This window comes from Notolepis coatsorum (genome assembly GCF_963971535.1).
Source record: "Notolepis coatsorum genome assembly, chromosome: 8".
NCBI classification, from domain to species: Eukaryota; Metazoa; Chordata; class Actinopteri; order Aulopiformes; family Paralepididae; genus Notolepis; species Notolepis coatsorum.
Window position 1 is genome coordinate 101,534,482 of NC_140172.1, and position 20,009 is coordinate 101,554,490.

The 20,009-nt window shown below is 35.2% G+C and overlaps 1 protein-coding gene across 1 annotated transcript in view; it reads left to right on the forward strand.

Moving 5' to 3' along the window:
• Window positions 1-20,009, forward strand: part of vps36 (vacuolar protein sorting 36 homolog) — a 47,828-nt gene that overhangs the window by 12,747 nt on the left and 15,072 nt on the right. The window contains exons 2-6 of the mRNA XM_084320211.1: window positions 12,788-12,856; window positions 14,720-14,790; window positions 14,939-15,053; window positions 15,335-15,424; window positions 17,056-17,142. Coding sequence (XP_084176337.1) covers window positions 12,788-12,856; window positions 14,720-14,790; window positions 14,939-15,053; window positions 15,335-15,424; window positions 17,056-17,142 — 432 coding nt within the window. The remainder of the gene's footprint in view (window positions 1-12,787; window positions 12,857-14,719; window positions 14,791-14,938; window positions 15,054-15,334; window positions 15,425-17,055; window positions 17,143-20,009) is intronic.

Below are 20,009 nucleotides of genomic sequence, written 5' to 3' on the forward strand. Positions count from 1 at the left end.
GATGTTAGGTGGTAACAAGCCGGCTGCCAGTGCCAAGATGAATGTGGAGAGATATAATTCTGTATTTAATTTGTATTTATTTTGATTTAACCTTAATCTATTCGGTGAAGACGAGTTATTCTAATACAAAAATTTACATTATCTATCTGTCCCACTTTGTCCCACCAAAATCTTACTGTTGTCCTGCTTTTGGACTTTTTGCATTCAGGGATGTAAAAAAAAGTATTCGACATGGACATCCCACAAGATTTCAAAACTGCCATCCTCGGAGTCATAACGGAGGGCATTGAGCGAAGGAAAAGTGTGTATCTTCTTCAAATACTGTTAACTGCTGCCAAGAAAATTATCACACAGTCCCCCAACACATAACCAATGGCTAAACAAAGTTAAAGAAATTCAGGACATGGAGAGGATGACTCATCTGATCAGGTTGCAAGGTGAACAGTTCGATATAAAGTGGGCTTGTATAGAGCGTATAGGGCTATAAAGGCACTGCATTATATTTATTTTCATCTTATTTCCCATTTGATTGTCATTTTCTTTTAAAAATGTGTTTGATTTATCTCACCAGTAATACTTACCAATGTACAGTTTTGCTTGTAGTGTTCCCCACCCACCCCACCTACCCAACCTCCTCCAATGTACGTCTTTTTTACGTCAAATGTATATACTCTCTTTTCTGGACTCAACAGTACTGTATTTTTTTATCTGCAAATTCTGGTGTACCTGTTTTTCTTTTTCTTTTTATGTTTCCCCCACGCCCCTTCCCCAAGCATAGCAGTCTCGGTACAGACATGATGTTAAACGTGTTGTAAAGTATATCTGCATATCTGTACTGTCTTGATTTTGTGCTGAATAAAAAAATATGATGAACATTTCTATTTCACAATGACATTGCAATTCTAAATGATTGAATCAATACAATAGTTTTAGCAAAAAGTCATGAACATGTAGTTGTGGAATGACTGTTTTTGATTATCTAGCACAAATGAACAGGGTTGGTTCATTATACTTTTAGACTGCATTGTCAAAATTTCACGAAACACAGTGAAAATTATTTTTGGATGTATTGCAAGAAGATATTTTAACTTTTACCTTTAAAACAGTATAACTGTAGTAGCACGTGCCAATATTAGAGTTTTTATAGTTTGTTTTTTAACTTTTGTTTTGGCTTTTGATGTTCAACTTACCTAGGTTGCTTTGATGTTGCAATAAAAACACACATACAAGCATCTTTGAAATTAGCATGATGTATTTGAAATACAAAATTACTATTTACACATATAATATCAATAAACGTAGATACTTATAACATATATTTGAAAATAAAATGAATATGAACACCTTTAACTATATATATACATTCTACTAAAAGTAAGTAGTCATGCCAATAATAAAAATATGAATATCCAACTAAACTACATAGATAAGCATAGGAGATGAGCAAATATTAAAAACAAAAAATGAAAGCTTATCAACTGAAACAGTCATTCAGTGATTGTGTCTATGTATGACAAAAACAGGCAAACAGATTGTTAAGTGTAAGTACAGTATTAATGTTTGCATGTAACTGCACTTTAACTGTTCCACAGTAAGAGGGCGCTATAGGCGTAAGGAGACGCAGCTATTGTAACTGACGTCAGGTATCAGGTATAAGGGATTGTTCCCTGCCCCTCTGTCTCTCTCTCTCTCTAGCTCTCATGGAGAGCAGGTCTAGTGGCGCAAATGTACATATTAAATAAACCACGCCAGTTAAGGCTAAAGGAGAAAATATTAAAAACAAAAAATGAAAGCTTATCAACTGAAACACTGTCATTCAGTGATTGTGTTTATGTATGACAAAAACAGGCAAACAGATTGTTAAGTGTAAGTACAGTATTAATGTTTGCATGTAACTGCACTTTAACTGTTCCACAGTAAGAGGGCGCTATAGGCGTAAGGAGACGCAGCTATTGTAACTGACGTCAGGTATCAGGTATAAGGGATTGTTCCCTGCCCCTCTGTCTCTCTCTCTCTCTCTAGCTCTCATGGAGAGCAGGTCTAGTGGCGCAAATGTACATATTAAATAAACCACGCCAGTTAAGGCTAAAGGAGAAAATATTAAAAACAAAAAATGAAAGCTTATCAACTGAAACACTGTCATTCAGTGATTGTGTCTATGTATGACAAAAACAGGCAAACAGATTGTTAAGTGTAAGTACAGTATTAATGTTTGCATGTAACTGCACTTTAACTGTTCCACAGTAAGAGGGCGCTATAGGCGTAAGGAGACGCAGCTATTGTAACTGACGTCAGGTATCAGGTATAAGGGATTGTTCCCTGCCCCTCTGTCTCTCTCTCTCTCTAGCTCTCATGGAGAGCAGGTCTAGTGGCGCAAATGTACATATTAAATAAACCACATCAAAGTTAGTCGAAAATGCTGATTCTGGGGACTTTGAAACTCAAATTACTCAAAAAGTACACAGTAAAAATATTTCATATAATTTGTACAGGTAGTCTAAGAGGTACTAAGTACAACCATGGCAGTTTCATAAAGTGCTTATGGGAAGAATTGTTTTTATCCAACATCAAAGTTAGTCGAAAATGCTGATTCTGAGGACTTTGAAACTCAAATTACTCAAAAAGTACACAGTAAAAATATTTCATATAATTTGTACAGGTAGTCTAAGAGGTACTAAGTACAACCATGGCAGTTTCATAAGGTGCTTATGGGAAAATCTTTTTTTATCCCACATCAAAGTTAGTCGAAAATGCTGATTCTGGGGACTTTGAAACTCAAATTACTCAAAAAGTACACAGTAAAAATATTTCATATAATTTGTACAGGTAGTCTAAGAGGTACTAAGTACAACCATGGCAGTTTCATAAGGTGCTTATGGGAAAATCTTTTTTTATCCCACATCAAAGTTAGTCGAAAATGCTGATTCTGGGGACTTTGAAACTCAAATTACTCAAAAAGTACACAGTAAAAATATTTCATATAATTTGTACACGTAGTCTAAGAGGTACTAAGTACAACCATGGCAGTTTCATAAGGTGCTTATGGGAAAATCTTTTTTTATCCCACATCAAAGTTAGTCGAAAATGCTGATTCTGGGGACTTTGAAACTGAAATTACTCAAAAAGTACACAGTAAAAATATTTCATATAATTTGTACAGGTAGTCTAAGAGGTACTAAGTACAACCATGGCAGTTTCATCAAGTGCTTATGGGAAAATCTTTTTTTATCCCACATCAAAGTTAGTCGAAAATGCTGATTCTGAGGACTTTAAAACTGAAATTACTCAAAAAGTACACAGTAAAAATATTTCATATAATTTGTACAAGTAGTCTAAGAGGTACTAAGTACAACCATGGCAGTTTCATAAGGTGCTTATGGGAAAATCTTTTTTTATCCCACATCAAAGTTAGTAGAAAATGCTGATTCTGGGGACTTTGAAACTCAAATTACTCAAAAAGTACACAGTAAAAATATTTCATATAATTTGTACACGTAGTCTAAGAGGTACTAAGTACAACCATGGCAGTTTCATAAGGTGCTTATGGGAAAATCTTTTTTTATCCCACATCAAAGTTAGTCGAAAATGCTGATTCTGAGGACTTTAAAACTGAAATTACTCAAAAAGTACACAGTAAAAATATTTCATATAATTTGTACAAGTAGTCTAAGAGGTACTAAGTACAACCATGGCAGTTTCATAAGGTGCTTATGGGAAAATCTTTTTTTATCCCACATCAAAGTTAGTCGAAAATGCTGATTCTGGGGACTTTGAAACTCAAATTACTCAAAAAGTACACAGTAAAAATATTTCATATAATTTGTACACGTAGTCTAAGAGGTACTAAGTACAACCATGGCAGTTTCATAAGGTGCTTATGGGAAAATCTTTTTTTATCCCACATCAAAGTTAGTCGAAAATGCTGATTCTGGGGACTTTGAAACTGAAATTACTCAAAAAGTACACAGTAAAAATATTTCATATAATTTGTACAGGTAGTCTAAGAGGTACTAAGTACAACCATGGCAGTTTCATCAAGTGCTTATGGGAAAATCTTTTTTTATCCCACATCAAAGTTAGTCGAAAATGCTGATTCTGAGGACTTTAAAACTGAAATTACTCAAAAAGTACACAGTAAAAATATTTCATATAATTTGTACAGGTAGTCTAAGAGGTACTAAGTACAACCATGGCAGTTTCATAAAGTGCTTATGGGAAGAATTGTTTTTATCCAACATCAAAGTTAGTCGAAAATGCTGATTCTGAGGACTTTGAAACTCAAATTACTCAAAAAGTACACAGTAAAAATATTTCATATAATTTGTACAGGTAGTCTAAGAGGTACTAAGTACAACCATGGCAGTTTCATAAGGTGCTTATGGGAAAATCTTTTTTTATCCCACATCAAAGTTAGTCGAAAATGCTGATTCTGGGGACTTTGAAACTCAAATTACTCAAAAAGTACACAGTAAAAATATTTCATATAATTTGTACACGTAGTCTAAGAGGTACTAAGTACAACCATGGCAGTTTCATAAGGTGCTTATGGGAAAATCTTTTTTTATCCCACATCAAAGTTAGTCGAAAATGCTGATTCTGGGGACTTTGAAACTGAAATTACTCAAAAAGTACACAGTAAAAATATTTCATATAATTTGTACAGGTAGTCTAAGAGGTACTAAGTACAACCATGGCAGTTTCATAAGGTGCTTATGGGAAAATCTTTTTTTATCCCACATCAAAGTTAGTCGAAAATGCTGATTCTGGGGACTTTGAAACTGAAATTACTCAAAAAGTACACAGTAAAAATATTTCATATAATTTGTACAGGTAGTCTAAGAGGTACTAAGTACAACCAATGCAGTTTCATAAAGTGCTTATGGGAAGAATTGTTTTTATCCAACATCAAAGTTAGTCGAAAATGCTGATTCTGAGGACTTTGAAACTCAAATTACTCAAAAAGTACACAGTAAAAATATTTCATATAATTTGTACAGGTAGTCTAAGAGGTACTAAGTACAACCATGGCAGTTTCATAAGGTGCTTATGGGAAAATCTTTTTTTATCCCACATCAAAGTTAGTCGAAAATGCTGATTCTGGGGACTTTGAAACTCAAATTACTCAAAAAGTACACAGTAAAAATATTTCATATAATTTGTACACGTAGTCTAAGAGGTACTAAGTACAACCATGGCAGTTTCATAAGGTGCTTATGGGAAAATCTTTTTTTATCCCACATCAAAGTTAGTCGAAAATGCTGATTCTGGGGACTTTGAAACTGAAATTACTCAAAAAGTACACAGTAAAAATATTTCATATAATTTGTACAGGTAGTCTAAGAGGTACTAAGTACAACCATGGCAGTTTCATAAGGTGCTTATGGGAAAATCTTTTTTTATCCCACATCAAAGTTAGTCAAAAATGCTGATTCTGGGGACTTTAAAACTGAAATTACTCAAAAAGTACACAGTAAAAATATTTCATATAATTTGTACAAGTAGTCTAAGAGGTACTAAGTACAACCATGGCAGTTTCATAAGGTGCTTATGGGAAAATCTTTTTTTATCCCACATCAAAGTTAGTCGAAAATGCTGTTTCTGGGGACTTTGAAACTCAAATTACTCAAAAAGTACACAGTAAAAATATTTCATATAATTTGTACAAGTAGTCTAAGAGGTACTAAGTACAACCATGGCAGTTTCATAAGGTGCTTATGGGAAAATCTTTTTTTTATCCCACATCAAAGTTAGTCGAAAATGCTGATTCTGGGGACTTTAAAACTGAAATTACTCAAAAAGTACACAGTAAAAATATTTCATATAATTTGTACAAGTAGTCTAAGAGGTACTAAGTACAACCATGGCAGTTTCATAAGGTGCTTATGGGAAAATCTTTTTTTATCCCACATCAAAGTTAGTCGAAAATGCTGATTCTGGGGACTTTGAAACTGAAATTACTCAAAAAGTACACAGTAAAAATATTTCATATAATTTGTACAGGTAGTCTAAGAGGTACTAAGTACAACCATGGCAGTTTCATAAGGTGCTTATGGGAAAATCTTTTTTTATCCCACATCAAAGTTAGTCGAAAATGCTGATTCTGGGGACTTTGAAACTGAAATTACTCAAAAAGTACACAGTAAAAATATTTCATATAATTTGTACAGGTAGTCTAAGAGGTACTAAGTACAACCATGGCAGTTTCATAAGGTGCTTATGGGAAAATCTTTTTTTATCCCACATCAAAGTTAGTCGAAAATGCTGATTCTGGGGACTTTAAAACTGAAATTACTCAAAAAGTACACAGTAAAAATATTTCATATAATTTGTACAAGTAGTCTAAGAGGTACTAAGTACAACCATGGCAGTTTCATAAGGTGCTTATGGGAAAATCTTTTTTTATCCCACATCAAAGTTAGTCGAAAATGCTGTTTCTGGGGACTTTGAAACTCAAATTACTCAAAAAGTACACAGTAAAAATATTTCATATAATTTGTACAAGTAGTCTAAGAGGTACTAAGTACAACCATGGCAGTTTCATAAGGTGCTTATGGGAAAATCTTTTTTTTATCCCACATCAAAGTTAGTCGAAAATGCTGATTCTGGGGACTTTAAAACTGAAATTACTCAAAAAGTACACAGTAAAAATATTTCATATAATTTGTACAAGTAGTCTAAGAGGTACTAAGTACAACCATGGCAGTTTCATAAGGTGCTTATGGGAAAATCTTTTTTTATCCCACATCAAAGTTAGTCGAAAATGCTGATTCTGGGGACTTTGAAACTGAAATTACTCAAAAAGTACACAGTAAAAATATTTCATATAATTTGTACAGGTAGTCTAAGAGGTACTAAGTACAACCATGGCAGTTTCATAAAGTGCTTATGGGAAGAATTGTTTTTATCCAACATCAAAGTTAGTCGAAAATGCTGATTCTGAGGACTTTGAAACTGAAATTACTCAAAAAGTACACAGTAAAAATATTTCATATAATTTGTACAGGTAGTCTAAGAGGTACTAAGTACAACCATGGCAGTTTCATAAGGTGCTTATGGGAAAATCTTTTTTTTATCCCACATCAAAGTTAGTCGAAAATGCTGATTCTGGGGACTTTGAAACTGAAATTACTCAAAAAGTACACAGTAAAAATATTTCATATAATTTGTACAGGTAGTCTAAGAGGTACTAAGTACAACCATGGCAGTTTCATAAAGTGCTTATGGGAAGAATTGTTTTTATCCAACATCAAAGTTAGTCGAAAATGCTGATTCTGAGGACTTTGAAACTGAAATTACTCAAAAAGTACACAGTAAAAATATTTCATATAATTTGTACAGGTAGTCTAAGAGGTACTAAGTACAACCATGGCAGTTTCATAAAGTGCTTATGGGAAAATCTTTTTTTATCCCACATCAAAGTTAGTCGAAAATGCTGATTCTGGGGACTTTGAAACTAAAATTACTCAAAAAGTACACAGTAAAAATATTTCATATAATTTGTACACGTAGTCTAAGAGGTACTAAGTACAACCATGGCAGTTTCATAAGGTGCTTATGGGAAAATCTTTTTTTATCCCACATCAAAGTTAGTCGAAAATGCTGATTCTGGGGACTTTGAAACTCAAATTACTCAAAAAGTACACAGTAAAAATATTTCATATAATTTGTACACGTAGTCTAAGAGGTACTAAGTACAACCATGGCAGTTTCATAAGGTGCTTATGGGAAAATCTTTTTTTATCCCACATCAAAGTTAGTCGAAAATGCTGATTCTGGGGACTTTGAAACTCAAATTACTCAAAAAGTACACAGTAAAAATATTTCATATAATTTGTACAAGTAGTCTAAGAGGTACTAAGTACAACCATGGCAGTTTCATAAGGTGCTTATGGGAAAATCTTTTTTTATCCCACATCAAAGTTAGTCGAAAATGCTGATTCTGGGGACTTTAAAACTGAAATTACTCAAAAAGTACACAGTAAAAATATTTCATATAATTTGTACAAGTAGTCTAAGAGGTACTAAGTACAACCATGGCAGTTTCATAAGGTGCTTATGGGAAAATCTTTTTTTATCCCACATCAAAGTTAGTCGAAAATGCTGATTCTGGGGACTTTGAAACTGAAATTACTCAAAAAGTACACAGTAAAAATATTTCATATAATTTGTACAGGTAGTCTAAGAGGTACTAAGTACAACCATGGCAGTTTCATAAAGTGCTTATGGGAAGAATTGTTTTTATCCAACATCAAAGTTAGTCGAAAATGCTGATTCTGAGGACTTTGAAACTGAAATTACTCAAAAAGTACACAGTAAAAATATTTCATATAATTTGTACAGGTAGTCTAAGAGGTACTAAGTACAACCATGGCAGTTTCATAAGGTGCTTATGGGAAAATCTTTTTTTTATCCCACATCAAAGTTAGTCGAAAATGCTGATTCTGGGGACTTTGAAACTCAAATTACTCAAAAAGTACACAGTAAAAATATTTCATATAATTTGTACACGTAGTCTAAGAGGTACTAAGTACAACCATGGCAGTTTCATAAGGTGCTTATGGGAAAATCTTTTTTTATCCCACATCAAAGTTAGTCGAAAATGCTGATTCTGAGGACTTTGAAACTGAAATTACTCAAAAAGTACACAGTAAAAATATTTCATATAATTTGTACAGGTAGTCTAAGAGGTACTAAGTACAACCATGGCAGTTTCATAAAGTGCTTATGGGAAAATCTTTTTTTATCCCACATCAAAGTTAGTCGAAAATGCTGATTCTGGGGACTTTGAAACTAAAATTACTCAAAAAGTACACAGTAAAAATATTTCATATAATTTGTACACGTAGTCTAAGAGGTACTAAGTACAACCATGGCAGTTTCATAAGGTGCTTATGGGAAAATCTTTTTTTATCCCACATCAAAGTTAGTCGAAAATGCTGATTCTGGGGACTTTGAAACTCAAATTACTCAAAAAGTACACAGTAAAAATATTTCATATAATTTGTACACGTAGTCTAAGAGGTACTAAGTACAACCATGGCAGTTTCATAAGGTGCTTATGGGAAAATCTTTTTTTATCCCACATCAAAGTTAGTCGAAAATGCTGATTCTGGGGACTTTGAAACTCAAATTACTCAAAAAGTACACAGTAAAAATATTTCATATAATTTGTACAAGTAGTCTAAGAGGTACTAAGTACAACCATGGCAGTTTCATAAGGTGCTTATGGGAAAATCTTTTTTTATCCCACATCAAAGTTAGTCGAAAATGCTGATTCTGGGGACTTTAAAACTGAAATTACTCAAAAAGTACACAGTAAAAATATTTCATATAATTTGTACAAGTAGTCTAAGAGGTACTAAGTACAACCATGGCAGTTTCATAAGGTGCTTATGGGAAAATCTTTTTTTATCCCACATCAAAGTTAGTCGAAAATGCTGATTCTGGGGACTTTGAAACTGAAATTACTCAAAAAGTACACAGTAAAAATATTTCATATAATTTGTACAGGTAGTCTAAGAGGTACTAAGTACAACCATGGCAGTTTCATAAAGTGCTTATGGGAAGAATTGTTTTTATCCAACATCAAAGTTAGTCGAAAATGCTGATTCTGAGGACTTTGAAACTGAAATTACTCAAAAAGTACACAGTAAAAATATTTCATATAATTTGTACAGGTAGTCTAAGAGGTACTAAGTACAACCATGGCAGTTTCATAAGGTGCTTATGGGAAAATCTTTTTTTATCCCACATCAAAGTTAGTCGAAAATGCTGATTCTGGGGACTTTGAAACTCAAATTACTCAAAAAGTACACAGTAAAAATATTTCATATAATTTGTACACGTAGTCTAAGAGGTACTAAGTACAACCATGGCAGTTTCATAAGGTGCTTATGGGAAAATCTTTTTTTATCCCACATCAAAGTTAGTCGAAAATGCTGATTCTGGGGACTTTGAAACTCAAATTACTCAAAAAGTACACAGTAAAAATATTTCATATAATTTGTACACGTAGTCTAAGAGGTACTAAGTACAACCATGGCAGTTTCATAAGGTGCTTATGGGAAAATCTTTTTTTATCCCACATCAAAGTTAGTCGAAAATGCTGATTCTGGGGACTTTGAAACTGAAATTACTCAAAAAGTACACAGTAAAAATATTTCATATAATTTGTACAGGTAGTCTAAGAGGTACTAAGTACAACCATGGCAGTTTCATCAAGTGCTTATGGGAAAATCTTTTTTTATCCCACATCAAAGTTAGTCGAAAATGCTGATTCTGAGGACTTTAAAACTGAAATTACTCAAAAAGTACACAGTAAAAATATTTCATATAATTTGTACAAGTAGTCTAAGAGGTACTAAGTACAACCATGGCAGTTTCATAAGGTGCTTATGGGAAAATCTTTTTTTATCCCACATCAAAGTTAGTAGAAAATGCTGATTCTGGGGACTTTGAAACTCAAATTACTCAAAAAGTACACAGTAAAAATATTTCATATAATTTGTACACGTAGTCTAAGAGGTACTAAGTACAACCATGGCAGTTTCATAAGGTGCTTATGGGAAAATCTTTTTTTATCCCACATCAAAGTTAGTCGAAAATGCTGATTCTGAGGACTTTAAAACTGAAATTACTCAAAAAGTACACAGTAAAAATATTTCATATAATTTGTACAAGTAGTCTAAGAGGTACTAAGTACAACCATGGCAGTTTCATAAGGTGCTTATGGGAAAATCTTTTTTTATCCCACATCAAAGTTAGTCGAAAATGCTGATTCTGGGGACTTTGAAACTCAAATTACTCAAAAAGTACACAGTAAAAATATTTCATATAATTTGTACACGTAGTCTAAGAGGTACTAAGTACAACCATGGCAGTTTCATAAGGTGCTTATGGGAAAATCTTTTTTTATCCCACATCAAAGTTAGTCGAAAATGCTGATTCTGGGGACTTTGAAACTGAAATTACTCAAAAAGTACACAGTAAAAATATTTCATATAATTTGTACAGGTAGTCTAAGAGGTACTAAGTACAACCATGGCAGTTTCATCAAGTGCTTATGGGAAAATCTTTTTTTATCCCACATCAAAGTTAGTCGAAAATGCTGATTCTGAGGACTTTAAAACTGAAATTACTCAAAAAGTACACAGTAAAAATATTTCATATAATTTGTACACGTAGTCTAAGAGGTACTAAGTACAACCATGGCAGTTTCATAAGGTGCTTATGGGAAAATCTTTTTTTATCCCACATCAAAGTTAGTCGAAAATGCTGATTCTGGGGACTTTGAAACTGAAATTACTCAAAAAGTACACAGTAAAAATATTTCATATAATTTGTACAGGTAGTCTAAGAGGTACTAAGTACAACCATGGCAGTTTCATAAAGTGCTTATGGGAAGAATTGTTTTTATCCAACATCAAAGTTAGTCGAAAATGCTGATTCTGAGGACTTTGAAACTGAAATTACTCAAAAAGTACACAGTAAAAATATTTCATATAATTTGTACAGGTAGTCTAAGAGGTACTAAGTACAACCATGGCAGTTTCATAAGGTGCTTATGGGAAAATCTTTTTTTATCCCACATCAAAGTTAGTCGAAAATGCTGATTCTGAGGACTTTAAAACTGAAATTACTCAAAAAGTACACAGTAAAAATATTTCATATAATTTGTACACGTAGTCTAAGAGGTACTAAGTACAACCATGGCAGTTTCATAAGGTGCTTATGGGAAAATCTTTTTTTATCCCACATCAAAGTTAGTAGAAAATGCTGATTCTGGGGACTTTGAAACTCAAATTACTCAAAAAGTACACAGTAAAAATATTTCATATAATTTGTACACGTAGTCTAAGAGGTACTAAGTACAACCATGGCAGTTTCATAAGGTGCTTATGGGAAAATCTTTTTTTATCCCACATCAAAGTTAGTCGAAAATGCTGATTCTGGGGACTTTGAAACTGAAATTACTCAAAAAGTACACAGTAAAAATATTTCATATAATTTGTACAGGTAGTCTAAGAGGTACTAAGTACAACCATGGCAGTTTCATCAAGTGCTTATGGGAAAATCTTTTTTTATCCCACATCAAAGTTAGTCGAAAATACTCATTGTTCTATAAAAAGGACTTTGAAACTCAAATTGCTCAAAGTACACAGTAAAAGTAGTTAATATTATTTGTGCAAGTAGTCTTGAGAAGTATTAAGTACAAACATGGCAGTGTAATAAACTACTTATGAAATAATAGAAATGAACCACATGCCATCCTTTACTTTGAAATCCTCACCGGAAGTGTTCCTCTGTGGAATTGTCTGTAGCTTTAGTTTAGTGATCGAATATACTGCGCGTCCTATTGATTCGATGTTCAATAATACTGCACATACGAAACGTCCTATTGATTAGACTAAACGTCCTATTGATTCGATGCGCATTCAATGTCATATTAAGTATTTCTGTAAGATCTACTTGTGAGACTGTGTTCAAAAGTCACGTCGGTTCATTACAACAGCGTCCCAGGCTTGTTTTAATGCATTACCGTAAACCTGGAACTAATCGCGCACTCGAAAAACAAGAGCGGCTCACTTGACCACGCAAAAGCAAAAGACGGCTCACTTGACCGCAGTTTAACAATTGTGTATATTGAGCCGTACTGTATTGTACCCATTCTGCAATCTGTTAAATAAAGTTTTCATTCATTCACTCGCACTCTCACAAAACATACAGCAGCAGGCAAACCAATAAACACCAATTGTATTGTTGTTATTCATGTCTGTTGTTGTACCAGGCCAAACTAGATGTTGGAATTGCCTTGCTGAGCACTCACCAGCTGATCTGGAGGGACCAGAAGAATAATGTAAGAGGACATTAACCTGTTGCTGTTTCACATACTATTACTTTACCTGTTCATGTGTATATTTACCTGTTGCTGTAACCACATAATATTGCTTTACCTCTCATGTCTGGTCAATGTTAACACATGGTGTTATTCACTGGCAAAGATGGACAAAAACGAATAATAATAATCATTTATATTCTTTGATTCATTACAATTTACTCAAGCATAGTAACAGACACAATATTTCTGACACTGGGAATACATTCCCTGAGGTCTATAGATGTCCCTAGATACCAAGAACATGCAAATGGCCTTGTAAGTGGAGCAATCTTCCATTTGATTTGATTTGAAATCTTTATTTCGGGCATGTAAATACAAACAAAATAAAAACAAAAACAAATCATTAATCTCTAGCAATGAAATGGAAAAAAACAAATAGAAAAAAACAAAAAAGAGAACATAACTCAATTTACATGTTCGAAAAGGAGTAGGAAGAAGTATACACTTATTTAATCCTACCCCTTTTACACTACTATGAATGTAATTCCTTACTAATTTAAAACCTTACAATATATATATATACAAATATATGCAAAAAAAAAAATGTAAAACATTTACATGGGTATGTACTTAGACGAATTTTTGGAAAATATGGCTAGGGCTTAAGAGGTTAAAGGTGCTATCTGTAAGATTTACTGTCTTATCTGTCGTTTTGGAGTAAGACCTGTGTGTAGACTAGACCATGGACACTTACATGGGATAAGTGCTTAATTTAATGGTTGTGATTCAAGTATTAAAGCCACAATGTTGATTTCTGTCACCAGCCAGCCACAAGCGGTACTATCTCTGTTTTCAATACATTTCCCATGAGCCTCTTTGCTCTGTTGCCTCTCTGTGCTTTCTTTTTTTACATGCAGATTTTTTTGCGTAGCGAATTCTTGGTTTCTTTGTGGTCGAGGTGGCCGCTATTTGTTTTCCATTGTTGCAAAAAATACCCAGTGTTCTGTCTTCAAATAAACTAATCGTACAGATAGCACTAGGGGTGTAACCATGCATCGATTAATCAAAATGCATCGATTCTAATGTGTTAGAATCGATGCATCGATTTGAATGTTAGAATCGATTATAATAAATATAATATATAATATAATTAATCTAAATAAATCTTGTTTTTTTTGTGGTCAAGGTGGCCGCTATTTGTTTTCCATTGTTGCAAAAAATACCCAGTGTTCCGTCTGCAAATAAACTATCGCGTCCCGTTCGGCTGACTCGCCAGACCATTTGAGGCTAGAGCAGTGAAGGCGAGTGCCGTGTTGAAGCGCCGGTGGTCTCAATTTGCTCTGTAAACGCTCCACAACTTGATTAATTAATAGGAAAATGACAGTGTCACTTTAAATTATGTGTTTATTTCTGTGTAATTATACGTGGTTGACTAATCTATATGTTCCTCATTCCAAAATGATCTGAAATCGTACAGATAGCACTAGGGGTGTAACGATGCATCGATTAATCGAAATGCATCGATTCTAATGTGTTAGAATCGATGCATCGATTTGAATATGTTAGAATCGATTATAATAAATATTATATAATATAATTAATCTAAATAATTTTTTTTTTTTAATTTTTAATGTTTTCTTTTGGGTGTGTATTGTTTTTATTGACCTATAGTCCATTCATGCTGAGTGAATCAGTTCCCCCAGCCACATTTGTGTATTCAAATTTTTTGGGGGAATTAACTGATAGAAAATTAATCGAATCGAATCGTGGTCAAATGAAGAGATTTCATGATGCATTAACTGCTTTGACGACGAGAGAAGTACTTTGAAATTTTACTAATTCATATTTTTGATAATTGACTGTCGGTGCCTCTCTTTGTAGGAATGTTGCATAGCCATACCCCTGTCACAAATCGTCTTCTTTGAGGAGCAAGCAGCTGGAATAGGAAAGAGGCGAGTGTTATTCATAGTTTTATTAATAGTAGGCTAGATACATTTGTTGATATTATACTACAACCCTAAGCTTATCGTATGATAACCGTAATATCTTTTCATTGTAAGGAGAAGGAAATTGTGCTGACTGTTATGTAACATCCTCTAGTGCAAAGATTGTCGTCCACCTGCACCCAGTACCAGCTAACAAGGAGCCAGGGCCTTATCAACAGAGCAAGTTCTCCTTCATCAAACTGTCCTTTAAAGAACATGGGCAGATTGAGGTGAATATCCACCTCTCCACTTATACTGATAGCATGACAGGTCTGGTATCTATGGATTCCTCAAAAGACCTCTAGTTTCATATGATACCAGATCATACCACTGTCTCTATGCTAGCTTAGAAAAATTAGTAGTCCGCTAGAGCCTGTAAAAAATAGCTAATCAAACGTTAACAATATCTGTAACATTGACGCAGATGATAAGCCATTATCAACTGATATTATCAGGCTCTATTTGTATGTGCCCTGTAGTATTGACTGGAACAACACTGTCATGTATGTAGTTCTACAGGAGGCTGACGGAGGAGATGACACAGAAGAGATGGGAGAGCACACCTGTGTCACAGCCTATCCCCACGGCAACAAGCTCTCAGGTCAGTCACTTCATCCTCACAGCCTATCCCCATGGCAACAAGCTCTCAGGTCAGTCACTTCATCCTCACAGCCTATCCCCATGGCAACAAGCTCTCAGGTCAGTCACTTCATCCTCACAGCCTATTCCCACGGCAACAAGCTCTCGGGTCAGTCACTTCATCCTCACAGCCTATCCCCATGGCAACAAGCTCTCACGTCAGCCACTTCATCCTCACAGCCTATCCCCATGGCAACACATCCTCAGGTCAATTACTTAATCCTCACAGCCTATCCCCATGGAAACAAACTCTTAGGTCAGACTCTCATCCTCACAGCCTATCCGATTTATTGCACAATCGTAGTGGGCAATGCATGGCCAACCGCATTTCACTGTATGCCCTGGTATCTATGTGATGAATTAACTCTTGAATCTTGAATCCATCCCCACAGCAACAAACTCAGGTCAGACTCTCGTACTCACAGCCTATCCCCATGGCAACAAGCTCTTAGGTCAAACTCTCATCCTCACAGCCTATCCCCACGGCAACACGCTCTCAGGTCAGACACCCATTTTCCCCATATTATTTGTGTGTGGATGGCAGGTGTTGGAAACATTTCTGAAAGAGTGTCATGAGAATTGTAGCCACGCGATGGCACTGTTGTGGCTACAACAGATAATTCTAACAGATATTTTGGGGCATCAACATTCATTGTGCACTATTTTCTGAACAACAGGATGTTGCAGGTGGGTATAACTCTCCCATTGGCTGACCTTTTCTGTGGGAATTCTCCTCCCATTCCACACTAGTTTGCAACAGCACTGTCTCCCATCCCACAAGTTAGCACTGCCCCCTGGATGACTGTGATTGGTGGGGAAAAAATCCAACAACCGAGAATGCCTGCCCCCATTCCTAAATTATCTTTCTGCCAGATGTTCCTTCTGCACCGATACTGCCTAACATTGTATAAACATACTGTATATATTAATATTATTAGTCCATGGAGAATATGATAAGTGATGAATGCATTGCTGAAAGTCACCATTTTATTGCAAACTGATTATATAACTGAAGCGTTATCAAAGTTGTCTACAAGTGTTAGAAATAAATAAATGAGCTATCATGGCATTTTTGCGTCAGATAGAATCAGAAAGTTGTTAAATTGCAGACCTTTGGTAGAAACTTTAACAACTTTCTTATCAGTCCGGGATCTTAAACTTGTGTCATGTGCCCTTCTATGTATAATGAGCAGTAACAAACCACAGGGGACCTTTTGGTTGCATTCTGGAAATAGTTCACTAAATCACTAAATTGGATCTGGATAAGATCCTAGGTGTTTTATGTATAATATGAATATATATATATATATATATATATATATATATATATATTAGATGGCTATTGAGCTATTTTGTGGAACAAATTGACCACAAAGTTCCTTGCCCTATGTCTTTCATTGCCCTTTTTGGTTTGTATCTTGTCAGAGTAGTCACGCCTTTGTGTTTGCTTGTGTCTGTGGTATTTATTTTAACTCATATGTTTGTATGTGTGTGTTAGATCAGAATATATATAGATGTCCTTTATTGTTGCGATTGCGTTTGTGAAGCTGAACTTCAGGTACCTGTCTTTCTCCTCCCTCTGGGGCCTCGCAGGCAGGAAGGACGCGCGCCGTGGGGATTGTCGGCATCGAGAGGAAGATAGAGGAGAGGAGGAAGGAAACGGATAAAAACATCTCAGAGGTAAGGAAGGCATCGACACACCTTTCAAGTCCTTCTCACTTCCTGTAATGTGTCAAGGAGGGTAAACGGAGTGTTTGATGTCTCTACCGTCATATCGCATCATACCCTGTGAAATAATTGGGGTATGACACACCAAAAACTCTACCAGTGTAATCTGAGCATGTGTCATACCCCCATCTCCGATTGGGTGACTTATGGTAATAATAATAATAATAATAATAATAATACATTTTATTTGGTGGCGCCTTTCACGACGCCCTGGGTCACCTTACAGATCATAAAAACACAGCAAGGTAGTTAAAAGTCGAGGTTAAAAACAAAACAAACAACAGGAAGTATAAAACAGTGAAGTTAAAATAAGAAAACGAACAAACAGCAGGGGATGTAGAACAGTGACATACCGTAATTCCTCTAATAGTAACCCCGGCTTGTATTTGTTTCAACTGTAGCGGATACCAGGCTTGTATTAGGAGGAGGCATGTATAAGAGAGAGGCCTATATTTCTAATTTTCAAACAGATCATAATGAATAAATCAACATTTTGTGTCAGTTTGAACCCAGTAAAATGTAATAGTAGAATAGAGATCCGGTTTTTAATTGAATACCGGTTACTATTAGAGGAATTACGGTATGTATCTTATCACTATATCTTATAGTGAATATGCGAGTTTAAACAGATGGGTTTTCAGTTGGATTTTAAATTATGATAGGGAGTCGGACATGTGGGGGCAGGGAGTTCCAGAGTCTGGGAGCCGAGCAACTGAAATCTCGGGCACCCATGGTGCTGAGGCGTGATGGTGACTTATCCTCCGATATATTAGCCTTGCAATGCATCACCTGAGCTACACAAGGTGTGGCATTGACTGGCTTTACTGCCTCCTCACCTTAGGAGACTAGAGCGGGGCACAGGCTCCATTCACCCCAGTGAGTGATGTAGAGGTTTTGATTTCTTTACCATAGAAATCGAGGTAAATATCGAAGTTGAAGGTTTTCTGAACATTCTGACACAAAATGTGTGTTTTTCCTGGCCTGTATATTCAGTGCAAAACGAGTTAGTTTGAGACGTCTCAAATCTCACGGTGTTAACGAGAGCACCTGTGTAAAAATCCCGCCCACTTAGGAGATGGGAACTCTGCACAATATTATCAACCAAAGGTCCCCTAGATACCTTCAGAACTGCTTCACCCCGGTCAGTGAATCCCACAACCACAGAACTAGAGCAAGCATAGCAAACCTTCAGCCTGCTTCTTTCCGTTCCAAACTAGGCCAGTGCTCCCTTGCTTTCTCTGGAGCCCAGGATTGGAACAAGCTGCCTATCCCCATCAAGCATGCTCATGCCTCCACAGCTTCAAGAGAAAAGTCAGGAAGTGGCTCATGGACAGAGTAGAGGAATAGCCTCCTCTACTAAGAATGGGATTCCAACCGTTTTTAGTTAATGTGTGATATACAATTTTAGCTATAGGTTCGTTTTCTAATGCTTTAAATGTATGTGTTTTGTGTAGGGATGCTCGATATTGGCTTTTTTACCGATACCGATATACCGATATTGTCCAACTCTTAATTTCCGATACCGATATCAACCAATACCGATATATGCAGGGTTCCCCCCCAAAAAAAACTAATAATTTCAGGTAATTAACATTACATATCTCTTGTCGTGTAATTAACACAACATTATGCATACTTTGACAATAAATAAAAATAATAATTTGTTCTTACTTGCTTGCCTGGGTAAATAAAGGTTAAATAAATGTAAAAAGAAAAGAAAAATTGAAAACCGATATCGATATTTTCCGATATCACATTTTTATGCCAATATCGGTAGGCCGATAATATCGGACATCCCTAGTTTTGTGTCATTGTCATGTTTGTTTTTGTTGTGGCCTAACAGCCCTGGGACCATGATGGAAATAAGGGTCTTACTCTTTCTCATGTTATTCTTTGGATCCTTGTTGTGTGTTTTTAATCCATCAATTAAATCAATCAAAATGGTTCCATTTTCTTCCCCAGAGAGAGAGGGAAGGGGATATAAATACTTTTAAAATGATCAGTGGCAGTGAGATTATGCCTCATTTTATTCACAATTCAAGATAACTTTGTCTGTCACAAAGTAACAGAAATGTTCCTCTTGACAATTTGTATATTTTGTTCCCAGTTTAATCACCTGTACATTGTATATTACTATTGCACTTTACTGTTACATTTGCACTCTGGTTGGATGCTAAACTTCTTTTCATTGTACTGTACGTGTGCTGTATAATGACAATACATTGTAATCTAATCTAATCTAACCAGGCTCAACAATAAACAAATAATGCAAAGAACAGTGTTAAACAGGTGTACAGTGCCTATTTTAAAAGAACATGCCAACATTATGGGAAATGCTTACGGTCTTCTCCAGAGTCAGACAAGATAGATACCAATTTCCTCTCTGTGCGTTCAGTGGAAAACTGAAATGGATGATGGAATGTAACGGATATGGACCAGCTAGCCTAGCTGTTGGCCAAAATCTATCTCTCTGAGTTTTAAGATAGACTAGTGGTCCGTATCCGCTTCCATTCATTTGTGCTAAGGTAGGCTAGCTTGCAGCCGGATAGCTTTCTACTGAACGTTGTTCTGGGTGATTTCTGGTAGATTTTTTTCTGGCCAGTGGGACTTTGTAGCGTCAATCTGATGGCAGTAACTGCAAGGATTGGTGGGAGAGTTTTATTTTACGTTTGGTGGTGAGGGCATATGTAAACTATTATATGTCATAGTTTACATACAGGTGCAGCTTGATAAATTAGAATATCGTGGAAAAGTTATTTTATTTCAGTAATTCAATTCAAGAAGCGAAACTCTCATAGATTATAGATTCATTACACACA